Source organism: Prinia subflava, chromosome 3, assembly GCF_021018805.1.
Source record: "Prinia subflava isolate CZ2003 ecotype Zambia chromosome 3, Cam_Psub_1.2, whole genome shotgun sequence".
Lineage (NCBI taxonomy): Eukaryota > Metazoa > Chordata > Aves > Passeriformes > Cisticolidae > Prinia > Prinia subflava.
Genome location: NC_086249.1, coordinates 101293573 through 101306270, shown reverse-complemented (window position 1 = coordinate 101306270; position 12698 = coordinate 101293573). Strand labels below are relative to the sequence as shown.

Here is a 12698-nt window from a genome sequence, read left to right as displayed (position 1 = left end):
AGCGGCTGAGGCCACTTGGTCTGTTCAGCCTGGAGGAGACAGAGGAGAGACCTCACTGCAGGTACAACATCCTCATGAGGGGAAGAGGGGCAGGCACCGATCTCTGCTCTGTGGTGACACTGACAGGACCCGAGGGAATGGCCTGGAGCTGTGTCAGGGCAGGTTTAGGTTGGATATTAGAAAAAGGTTCTTCTCCCCGGAGGGTGGTTGAGCGCTGGAACAGGCTCTCCAGGGTAGCGGTCACAGCACCAGCCTGACGGAGCTCAAGAAGCGTTTGGATAACTCTCAGGCACACGGTGGGATCCTTGCGGTAACCTGCGCTGGGCAGGAAGCTGGATCTGACAATCCTGGCGGGTCCCTTCCCGCTCAGGACACCGCACGTACCCCAGCGGCGCAGCCCGCGCCCCGCCCCCTCCGCGCTCCCCTCAGCCATCCCCGGGGGGGGCGGGAGGCGCATGCGCGGAACGGCCGCGAGGGGGCGGCCCCGCTGCGGGGCGGGGCGCGAGCGGGCGCTGGGGGCGCAGCGGGGCGGGCGCGCGCCGCCTCAGCACCGGCCAACATGGCGGCGCGGCGGCCCCGCTCCGCCTCAGGTCAGTGCTGGCCCCTTCCTGACGGGAGCGGCGAGGAGGCGGCGCGGCGGGCGCCCTTCCTCCTCTCGGGGGCGGCGGGCATCCCCCTCCCGCTGCCCGCGCTGCGTCCTGGGGGCGGGGAGGGATGGCCCGGGCTCTGCGCCTCCCCAATCCGTGCGTGTCCCCCCTCCACCGCGCGGCCCGGTGTATCGGGCGTACCCCTAGCATCACCCGGGCTAAAGCTCCTTTATGGGGTTTAACCACTAAAAGCCCTTCTGGCCGGGCCCGCAGACAGAATGAGTGCCCGGCGAGCCCTGAGGGAGCGCGGGGTCGTGCAGCCGGGGATGCTGGGGGGATGCGGGACGGGAACCAGGAGCCTCCATCCCCCACGGCCGCCGCATCCTTCCCCGTGCGGGGCTCTCAGGGCATCGCTGTGGCCTCGTCCTGCGGCGCCTTCCGCCACTGGCACAGTTCGATGTGCTTGGGGAATGTCCAAACATCATTTGCCGGATGCAGGGATTATTTTTCATCAGTAAGAAAAGGCTCCGGCAGTGTTACTTGCCACAGAGCGTGTTATACTTGTGTACACGAGTTTTGGTTTAAATAATAATAATTTAAGGGCGGAATAAATATAACTGCATATGACAATGTTTTAATATTCTCCATCTAAAGTAGTTAAACAGATTGTCCTCAATATCTCAAAGAGGGAACATTCAATAACAATTTTTTAGCAGCATGGATCTTGCTATTTATTTTTCAGTACTCAAGAACACTTAGGGGGTAATAAAGGGAAATAACGCTCACCTACAAGTGTATTTCTTGCAGTCTTTGAAGTTTTTACCCATACTGGTAGTACAAGTTTAAAAGCTGTCAAAATTCTAACAAAATGTTTATATCTGCAGTCTTACTTAATAATTCTAGGTTGTAATTTAACTGCTCTTCTTTTCTGGAAAGTCCCACCAGCATTGCTGATTTTAGATTTAGCCTCAAATATATTTAACCAAAGTGAACTTCGGTTCATGTGTTTATGTTGCAGAATGCGATACACTTTTAAAACTTGTTTCTTTAAACTGTGGACTCATCTCTTTCATTAGATGTTTGAGTATACGTGGCCTTGAGGATCTCTTAGTTTGAAGTTGTAGGTTGTCCATTTTGAAAACGCTTTTGAAACGTTTTTAAAATTGTCTTGCAAAAGTGAAACTTAGTTGAAGTCCCAGTGTTTTCTGTTTCACTTTCGCTTGTGGAAAAGGAGCAGAGGTCGCTTCCTGGCTTTGTGGCAAATGCTGATGTCTGCTCCTCTGAGGAGAGCACTGGGCCAGAAGTTCTTAATCTTTCCCAGAAGTTCTTAATCTTTCCCAGTGTCCATCTCTCCCTTTGGTTTTTGTTTCTGTTGGGTTTTTTGGTTTGTGTTGAAGGAGCTAACTGGTAGTTCCATCTGGTGCCTCTTGGTTCCTGTACTTGCAGTCTAGGGGATTCTTGTTCACCTTTGTGGTGCAAGTCATGGATTTTATAGATTATCCCACCCCTGTAGCTTCCACACCTTGCCTTGATGATGGCAAAGAATCCCCAAATCCTTTGTTCTGTGAGCTGCTGGGTTGTACTTGTACACTACAATTTAAACCATTGGGTTACCCAGTTAATACCCAAACTGCATCTGGGCTTTTCACATAAAGTGTTAATTTACTGTAAAGCTGAGAAGATAACTTATTTTAACATGGCTTTTTCTTTTCCAGACCATGACAGTGACGACGACTCCTATGAAGTGCTGGATTTAACAGAGTACGCCCGGCGTCACCACTGGTGGAATCGCTTGTTTGGCCGGAACTCAGGACCAATCGTAGAAAAATACTCTGTAGCCACACAGATTGTGATGGGAGGTGTGACTGGCTGGTGAGGGAGCTTCCCTTTCCATAACTGACCTAGACCTTTCACTCTGTTAGAAGATCCATTTCCAAGGGTGTTCGAAGCAGATAAATACATCTTTAATGGGATTTCCTTTAGCATTGATCAAGATTATTCATGTGTGAACTATCTGAGCTTGTTAGTCTGACTCATCATTATGAAGTGTTTTTTAATAGTGGTGAAACAGCAGTTATCCAAGGGAACTCATACTAGTTACTGTGGGAAGGATTTGGGAAAATGTCAGAGCTCTAAAATTGCAAGGAATAAATGGAAAATTACTGCATATATCTTTTATTTGTATGGAAAAGCTTTTTCCTCACTAGCCCAGATTTAGACACTTAGTTATATTATAGCTAAAGCATATTTTACAGGTAAAAGAAAAGAAGGGGGGAAAAAGGATGGCAAAATACACTTTTAATTAAGAGTCCTATTTCATGGAGACTGTTTTCCTCTAAACAGATCTGCAGCCATGTTAAGCAAATTCACAGTTTGATGTTAACTGAAGAGAGATAGCATAGCCTAGTTATACTAGAATAATTCATGGGGAAAGCTAGACAGTAAAGATGAGAACTTAAACTGGAAAATGTGGTCACAGCCTCAGCAGCTGTGTCAAGGTATCATTTGTCAGAGGTATTTGAATGATATTTGTCTATTCCAGTACACAGAAAAGGTGTAAATTCATTGAAAAGCACTGTTATGGCAGCACACTGACTTTTAAAGAGGGATTATGCAAGAACTAGAAGATGAAATAGAATAAAAATGAAATTGTTGTACCCAGGCTCAGTGCAGCTTTATGGAGTGGAGTTTAGTTTTCAGTCTGAGTTTTTTATTTGTTTCTGTAGCCCTAAAATTATTTTTGAAAGTTATATGTGTACATGTAAACTCAGAAGTTTCTAGGGAACAGTTCATCTGGCCTCCATAAAAACTGGCTCATTGAATGATCTGGAAAATTTCAGAGATTTCAGTATCTGTAGATGCACATCTCTCTGGGTGCCTACTTATGTACATAAATAAGAATTCACTATTCATAAGCAGGGGGATAAATTCCCCTGTGTGTGTGGGCCAGTGTTGAGACACTGGAATTGCCCAGGGAAGCTGTGGAACCATCAGCCTTGGAAACTTGTCTGACTCAGGGCTCCTGGTGGAGCTTTGAGATGGGACTGGGCTCTGCAGCAGTTTTGGGAAGGGGACTGGCCCAGGTGACCTCCAGAGCCCCTTCCTGCCTTATCACTCCTCTGTGATATCAGTAACTCTGCTGTTCTCCATTGATGAGGGGGGTTCTGGCTGCCTTGATCCATTAAAAATAAACTGACACCATGTTCCAGCAGAGTGGCCTCGCTCAGTTGGATTCTTGTGCTAGGGATGTGCTGCTTTTTACTGAGATCTTCCAGTTATGAGTTGTGTAGTTAATATAAATTACGGTATAATGTATTTAAGTTCCACTTGGGAACAGTTATAGTAGCACTGTTATATAATTATGTTGTGCTTTATTAACATGCTGCATTTAATAGCAGTAAGATCTAGAGATCTCAAGCTTCCTTTAAAGACAGCCAGGAACAAGCAACCATTACTCACATCATCTTATTTTAGACATTGTTAATTTAATATTGCTTGCACTAAATAGCCTTGATTTTTAAATCTGTAAATATGAAATTATACATTTGCTTTTTTAAATGAAATAATGGTAATAGTTGCAGCCAGGAATTGTGTAGTGTGGCATTGTTCAGCAGAAAACTTCATTGGACTGGGTTTTTCTGTTTTGTTCCCCTAAGGTGTGCGGGATTTTTGTTCCAGAAAGTCGGAAAGCTTGCAGCAACTGCAGTAGGTGGTGGCTTTCTTCTGCTTCAAGTATGTAGCATTTCATCCTTTATAACTTGGCAAATGTTATTTACTAAACAATAGGAAAAACACAGCTGTTGGGTAACATTTAATTAGGAAGGCTTCTTATCTGCTTCATCTTTTTAGTCTTATCAGTCAAAACCTTACATTTGACCTGGAATATTGTGTACAAATGAACAAAAGAGACATTTCTAAAAATCAGGGGTAAATCAAAATCTACTCTGTCCTGTAAAATAGTTTGTTTTAAGACAAGAGAACTTCTGTGCAGAAGCTGAGGTACTGTGTGTGATTCCATGCTGCCAGATGAGAGGAACTGCCTGTAAACCTATGGTTAGGGAGAATTTAAAATAAGTTTGTTTTACATTGGTTTGAGAATTTTATCAAAGCCTTGGGCTGCTTTGGCAGTTGCCTGGAAGGCTTGTTCTGATCCCAGTTTGAGCCTGTTTTTCTGTTTTCTCCCCTTGCCATGTTTTATCTACTGAACCTCTAAAGCCTGGCTGAATTTTGACAGCTTCATTGCATTCCTCTCTGCTGGCTTTTGGGTTTAGAAGTTTTTAATTATGTTATCTGGCATGATCATTTGCATTTTTCATCAGATACTGTGATTAGGGGAGGATATATTTCCACAAAACCTTTAAATTAGATGAAACTTTAAATGAAGGAGAATTTCATGTGTCTTTCTGTAAGATGCCAGAATTTTACTGGCATTTTTAATATCTTAATACTTACGAGTATTTTCTCTCATGAATGTCATGGTGTCTCAGGAGTATCTTCTCATTTTTCCTCATATTGTTCGGGGGATGTGGATTGTTGCCTACTTAGGCTCAATAATACACAGTTTCTTGAGAGGGGAGGTTAAAGATGTTAAAGATGTATTTATTCTTTGCAGCATCACCCTGGAGGGTTTCTGAAAGGCAAATCCTGCTCTGTTTCTTTTGATTGTAGTCGAGCACTGATCAGGAAGGGTGGGGTAGTAACTGCTGCTGTGTAATACATTGAAATGTCACTGTTGTGTGAAGTACACACACTGAAAATGGTAATAATAATGTAATAATAACATAATCATGGTCCCCACTGGTTTGGGGGCTAGTTTAGTTTTTTCCTCTTCCCATGTTTTGTGTGCCATTGGTGTTAATTCTTTTAATGATAATTCTTTTGTCAATATGACTGAAGAGCTGCCAGAACAGAGGCACCTGGGATTGCTGGGTGCCTTCCTCAGTGCTCCTGACTAAGGAACCTGAGAAATTAAAGCTGAAACCTGTAGACAAAGGAGAATGGAAATTGAATAAAACACATCACTTGTGCAGGATTTTGGCTTGTTTGAGCTGTGAAGGCTGGGGAGCTTTCCTGTGCACGCAGTAGATTTGCCATGTGGTTGAGTGTCTGATTTCTTGGTTGATCTCATTTACTCTGAATCCAAAAAGGAATATTATCCAAGAGGAAATATGAGTTAAGTATTTTGATTGGATTGTCTATATCTTAAGTAAGATCAGATTCTCTTGAAAGGAAATGAAATAAATGCCTTGGTCTCTCTTTTAATTCAAAACGTTTTGCATTTGAAGGCTGAGTCATCAATTCTATGGTGTAATTACATTTCTGTAGTCCTTAATTTTTTCATTTAAAATCACGCATCCTGATTCTACAAATACGTGTTCAGTGCTTTTCCTGAGCGGGCAGAAGAGGATTTCAGCACATTACTAGAAAGTTCCTTTTTATGTATAAATTTCTCTGAAGTTACAGATTTCATTTCAACTACTGATTGCAATATTGACATTATAATTACATGCTAGAACAAGAATAATAACTACAGAAGGCAAGATTCTTGGCTAAAGCCCATTCAGTGAAACGTTTCAGTCGTAAAATTTAAAAAATACACTTTTTTCTTCAGTGGGTGATAACTTCATCTCAAGATATGTAGTAGGAAACTGAAAGCAATACATTTTTCAGTGTCATTTTGTACAGAAAGCAAAAGAGATTTTTCATGTTTTTGTAAGTGATCTAAAACTTCAGTCTTAATACAGATTATGTGAAAAGTAGTGGGAGAAAAAGAATAAAAATTACATGAAATTTGCTCAGCTTTTCAAATCCACGATCTGTTATCACATCTTTGTGGTGAATGTTTCCACACCTTAATTTGATTAATTATTATTAGATTATTAACTGTGCTTTTTTTGTGTGAAATAGATGTAGTTCTTCAAATATGCCAGTGTAGGAGCAATATCTAGGCACTATATTAGGGAAAATACAATGCATTTCTCATAACTTGTGTAGCTTTTCATTTATACAGCACAGTTTTGTAAAATCCTGAAGAGAAGGGAAACACAAACTTGTGTACTCTTGGTTCTGCTGTAATAAATTGGCTAAAAACAATTGTTCTTAATGAACACCTAATATCTCTTTATTTTTAAAATCCTATATCCCCAAGAGCAGTTTCATTGTTTTTTGCTCTGCAGTGAGCATACAAATTACAGATCTTTCTGTTCTGTGTTGTCTATTATTTAATAATGAAATTGGATTTTTATTCAGTTATTTGTGCTTTCACTAATACATTTTTCCTCAGCCCATTAATGAATTAAATTGAATTCTTCATTAAATTATGTTCTAATTTAGGAAAGGTAAAGATGTGAAAACAACACAAGAAGCAGAACAAACTCTGAGATCTCCTTGGCTTTATCTTGTACAGGGTTTTGTTGTTAGTGCACCGTGATGATCATGGAATCATGGGTTGGGTTGGAAGGGACCTTAAGGACCGTGGAATTCCATCCCAGGGATGTTCCCAGGGAGGGTCCAACCTGCTCCTGGGGCTGGGGCTTAGTGAGGAAGAGCTGGATTCAGTTTTATGTTGAATATCCCACTGGCAGTTGATGTGTGCACACTTGGAGGGAATGTTCAGGGGAACAGCCAAAGCAAATGGGAAGCTGGCTTGATAAGGAAATGCCAAGTTCCTGGCAGGTTGTGACAGGAGGGACAGAGCGTCTGTGCCTCTGTGACCTGCAGTGCTGGCAGTGGGGACAGCTGTGCCTGCAGGTGGTGGCTGAGGGTGCAACCTCTGCAGTGCAGCTCTCACACTGTGTTGTGTCATTTCTCACTCCCTCCTTGTCACTGGGCGTTGAGCTTAGAGACTTTCAGATAAAAACTGGGCGTTGTTCGTTCCTAAACAGCAGAAAAGACCTCAAAGTGCCTGTGGGTTCTGTCAGCTGAGCTCACCTGGGCCTTCTGGCCTTGCTTGGGCTCTTTTAGTGTGAGAGATTTTGCCTTGGGGAAATTAAAACTCTTTTGTCCCATCTTGCTTACAGACTTTTTGCTCCAAAACATTTTTCTGCTCATTGTTCGTGTGAATGTTTCACAATATCAAAGTACCTGTGTGCCTCTCCAGTATCATCCCCAAAATGAGGTCTGCCCTTGAAGATTGTGTTTTCCTTGATTAATATCAGGGAAGATAACACATCTTTAGTGTTCCTGCACTGATGTATTTCTTCAATTGCCTTTGGAAAAAATTCTGTTATTTTCTCAACACTCTCAGAAAGTCTTGAACAAATAATGAGCTATGAGATATATAGATAAATATATAATGTATCTATTATTCCATTGTCACATACAGAGAGATTTCTGCATAACCCCAAATCCACCCCCATAGGTCTCTTTAATAATATATGCAATTAATATGTATAGCACTATGTGACTCCTTAATATATCCAAGTATGGATATGATACATGGAATACTGTTATTTTACTTGGTTATCATAGGGCCTGAGTTTAAATATGCTAATTAATTTTGAGAATTTGCATTTATGTGAATTTACTGTTATAAGCAAGTAGCTTTTTAATGATACACTGGATTCTAAAAATTGAAGTTTTTAGCATTTGAGTTCAGGGGTATTATTCCTGCACTTATATATGAAATTATGTAATTACTGGGGTTGCAGCCAAAGTAGATATGACACAGGCTCTATCACTGCCAAAGTATAGGGCTTTTTCTTCTCAGTTAAAAAATTTATATTCAAAACGTTACCCTCTGTTGCTTATTTTATAAACACTCAAAAAGTAGAATTTGGAATCTCTTATTTCAGGGCTACAAAGTTCAGTGAGAAAAGATGTCTGGTTTTGATACAAATGTAAGCTCTGCAGTAGTTACAAACAGATCTTAATTAAAAACTTCTGCCTCATCTTTGTGCTGTCTGGATAACTGAGCTAATTAAAGTTGTTTTAATGAAATGTTTCTCCTAAGATCCATTTGCATTTTACAAGCAAGCAGATACATTAGCATTTCTTACATTGTGTGGGACGGAGTAGATCAGTCACATTTAATTTTCAGTTGTGTGAGTGAGAAGGCACCAATTCAATGCTGGGGCCTTTTTGAAATTCTTGTGGTTATGTTAAATTCATAATATAACAATTGCCACAACGTGCAGCTATTTTTCTTTTCCTGGTATGTCATCCAGTGATGTGCAACCAGTACAGCTTTCAAACTGGTTTCCTGCTTTCATGCTTAATGAGCTGTCCCTGCCTGGCACTGGTGCCCATGTGAATAAATGATTTTATGGTAGACAGGCAAAATCAATTAATTTGTTACTAATTACATTCTGAGGCATGAAGTAAAAGAGTTTAAAATCTAGGAAGTTCATTTTGCATTTGTCCAGTGAATTGGTATTTTTAATTACACAAAATTGAAAACTGAAGTCGACTCTTACAGAGGTGATCTTCTAGAAGCTTTGCTTTGAATTCAAAATCTGTCTGACACTTGTTTAATTTTTTCTGGATTATGAAATCCTCAGTTTGTGGTGAGATTGGTTGCTTAGTTACTGTGGCAGTTGTAGCACAAGCTAGATGGTCTAATTTCAGTTATTTGGTAGAAAGATCATGTGAAAGTCAAAGTTCAGAGCCTGTAAGTGAAACAAAACCTAATTGTGTATTTAGGCTAAATCTAACAAATTGTATATTTAAATACCTGTTCCACAAAAATTCATTATCTGGAACTTACGTTTACCAGTTGCACAGTTTGTAGGAGGCTGTTAGGTGAATTGGGTGGATTTCCCACCCACATGTTACCTTAAGAAGTACCTGAGAAATCTCACTCTTTACCAGGAGTTTTTCTATAACAATCACTTATATGTAAGTTTAGTGGTTTATATCTGTTTGTCCTAACAGTTAAAATAAGCAGTAATCCTTAATTTTTCTCTTCTTTTCCTCCCCCAAATAATGAGTTGTTTAGCTCTTCTCTAGAACATGCAGCAGTCAAATCTTAGTAACAGAAATAAGGCAAAGGTTTGGGATGATGGTTAGACATGCTAAAAAATTTGGAAGTTTGTGTATAAATTAGTATGAACCAGTCTCCTCAAACTTAGTATTTTTTCTGATTTTACAGAACTTGTGCTGCTATCAGGCTGTGTTATTTTTCTACTTAATGATTTTGTTTTGTAAGAAGTGTAAGAATTCTCTTGTAATGAGTACGTTTTTTTTTGTTGGATAGTTTAAATTGTGTAGGATGAAATAAAGAGTTTTCAGTATTTCTAATGATGATTTTGATTAGCCCCGGATACTCTGTCACAAATTAGAATTCTACAATAATGAAATAAGCTGAAACAAAAGAGTTTTTTCATTGTTGTCTTATGAATGTGTTTTTATTACAAGTAACGTTACAATAAATGCTGAATGAAAAACATTGCAAAGCTTTTATTTAGAACTAAGAACAGAGAACTGGTAAAACGAACAAGAGCTTACTGAACTTTGCCATTGCTTGTTCTAATTTGAGCTGCTGGTTTGAAGCAGAGAACCTGCTGAAATGCAACAATGTCTTTTCCCATATCTGTAATAAGTAAAAATAAGAAAAATAGGCACCAAGACAATGTTTTTGACTCATAAAATGTGAATTTAATTGCAACTGTACTAACTGCCTTTATTTCCCTAGATTGCTAGTCATAGTGGATATGTACAAGTTGACTGGAAGAGAGTTGAAAAAGATGTAAACAAAGCAAAAAAACAATTAAAAAAACGTGCAAATAAGGCAGCTCCCGAAATCAACACTCTAATTGAAGAGGTGAGTCTAAGGTGATAAACTCTTTTTTACCAGTCAGGTTTTCTTACCTTCCACTGTAGGTGATAACAAGCTGAAAATGCAAAACTGGAGCACATCAAAAATAGTTTGGCTTTATAATTTATTAAAAATTATCAGATTGTGCTGTCTTTTATTCATTCATCTTTCTGGTTTGGTCACTGTTACAAATGAAACACGAACTTGTTCTTGGCAGTGACAAGGCCAATAAGGTCAGACATAGTAAAAAGTTCAGCGTGGTGAGGGTAGAACATGGGAACTACAAAGACAAAACCCAAATCTTCTTAGACTGCTGATAACAGAATTACTTGTCTGGACAAGAAGGACTTTTTTACAGAAAAGCTGTAGCTACTTTGTAACAAGAGCTATGATTTTATCTCATTTTCATACATTTTGGAGAATATCTGTCTGCAGAATCTGCCTGTTGCCTAACTATACTGAGATAGCTGTGACACTGATCAGTGTCACTGGGGCTGTTCCACTCTGTCATTTGAAGACCTCCATTTAACTAATTCTGTTGTTTGGGGTTTTTTAAAGCCCTACATATTTTCACATTCCATACATGCAGTCTAAGTTTCATTCTGAATAACTGAGAATCCTGGCTGGCAATGTGCTGCAGACAGTGAAACAGCACTGGCTGTTAATGAGTTCTGACATCTCAGGTTTAATCTGTATGGAGCTGCATATAGATTGATAAAAATTACCCTAAATTTTAATGTGAATATGAACTTAAAGTTCAAGAGTGAGGGTTTTTGTGCTTCTTCAGAACCTCAAATAGCTTAACATCTCCTTCTCCATTGCCCTGTAGAAATGGGTGAGACAGGATGGGGTTTTTGGTTTTCCTTTGGTTTTTTTCCTGTCAGATTATATGACTTTTTTGTAACTGTGTGTTAGTTGCCAATTCAACGTGTTTGAAGCAGAGGATTTATGAAATGGCACATTTGATAAAAGGTGTTATACTCTGTGCTGCTACTGCATGAAATACTCTACACCCATGTCGTCATACAGAAGTGTTTTTTTCTAGGATTAAGTTGTTGGGAAACTGGCTCAAAATGAAGTATATTTCTTTTCCAGTGGTCTTCCAAAAAGCAGTATTTTTTAAAAAATAATTATCATGTGATTGCAATTGAAGTCATGATAGTGCTCATGCTTTTTTTGACAAGGTAGTTTGTAAAACATGTCTTGTTTTGATCAAAACAAGAGTGGTATTGGCATGAAATTGCTGTAGCAATTCCTCTGTATTTTGACTTTTAAAAGGCTCACTGTATTTTAAGTATATTATTAAAAACAGCTGAGAGTCAGTTTGCACTACATTGGTGCCACCTATTTTTATATGGTTTTAGACACATTCTCCACAAGTCTTGTTTCCAGGAAGTTATGATAAGTATTAAATAATAAAGTCAGACACAATTAACATTGTGAATATTTTTCTTCTCAGTCAACAGAATTTATCAAACAGAACATCGTGGTGTCCAGTGGGTTTGTTGGAGGCTTTTTGTTGGGGCTGGCGTCGTAAGGACCCGAACACCTCTCCTTGATGGGATCCTTGATGTGTCTGCAAGCAGTGTGGGTCACTGGGCCTGGGACAAGTGGACTAGCTAGACAACTTGGGAGCTTTTACATTTCAGGCTTTTGCCTCTTGAAGCTTGGCAAAACTAGGATTTGCTGAAAAACTGTGCAGTGTGCTCATTAAAGCATTTCTGGGCAAAACTGGTTCATCCTCATCATGACTCTTTTTATCTATGGCCTTTCAAGATCTAGCATTTTTTAAAATGTTATTCTTGGAATATAGCTATGTAACCATACTATGAGAATGAAAGCTCCATTTCTATGTTTTCAGTTAAATACTGTTTATTTAAAAAGTATTTTTCTTCATGCTGTAGTAGGTAGTATCAATGACTACATACTGTATATAATATTGTAGTTTCAGCCTCCCTGGCTGTCCATCTCCTTTAGAAGTCACTGCAATAATGATCAATCTGTAATACCTTTTTACAGAGTATTAAATAACAAAGAATCATGAGCTTATTAAAGGTGAAAATTAACTTTGACTCTGGCCTTTGTGTACATAAAAAATAAGAAAGTCTCTCAATTATAGCCTGTAGGGACCTGGTGCCAGTGTTTGCCTAGACAGGTTTTTAAGGTGGTTTTAGTGATTTGTTACAAAGTTATCCTAAAGAAGATGAGAATCCAAACACTCAGTGCATTTCCTGCATTTCAAACTTGGGAACCTTTCAGAGATTTCTACCTGGGGAAGAGTTTGTTCTGCTGTGATTTCTCTGGATTTTACTGTAGCAGCAGATGAATGTGAACTGGAATCTCTCCCAGCAGTGTTC

General features: G+C 39.6%; 1 protein-coding gene across 1 annotated transcript; it reads left to right on the top strand.

Moving 5' to 3' along the window:
* Positions 1 to 464: 464 nt before the first annotated feature.
* Positions 465 to 12413, top strand: FUNDC1 (FUN14 domain containing 1). Its single transcript, XM_063393055.1, has 5 exons — positions 465 to 590; positions 2303 to 2459; positions 4244 to 4319; positions 10219 to 10347; positions 11801 to 12413. The coding sequence occupies exons 1-5, from the start codon at positions 560 to 562 to the stop codon at positions 11876 to 11878; spliced, it is 471 nt and encodes a 156-aa protein (XP_063249125.1). The 5' UTR covers positions 465 to 559; the 3' UTR covers positions 11879 to 12413.
* The last annotated feature ends 285 nt before the right edge of the window (positions 12414 to 12698 follow it).

Bases quoted from the DNA above. Each gene is read 5' to 3' on its own strand.
- FUNDC1 (XM_063393055.1), top strand. From the start codon at position 560: ATGGCGGCGCGGCGGCCCCGCTCCGCCTCAG. The intron at 591-2,302 runs GTCAGTGCTGGC...TTTCTTTTCCAG, and splicing joins GCGGCCCCGCTCCGCCTCAG to ACCATGACAGTGACGACGAC. The intron at 4,320-10,218 runs GTATGTAGCATT...TTATTTCCCTAG, and splicing joins GTGGCTTTCTTCTGCTTCAA to ATTGCTAGTCATAGTGGATA.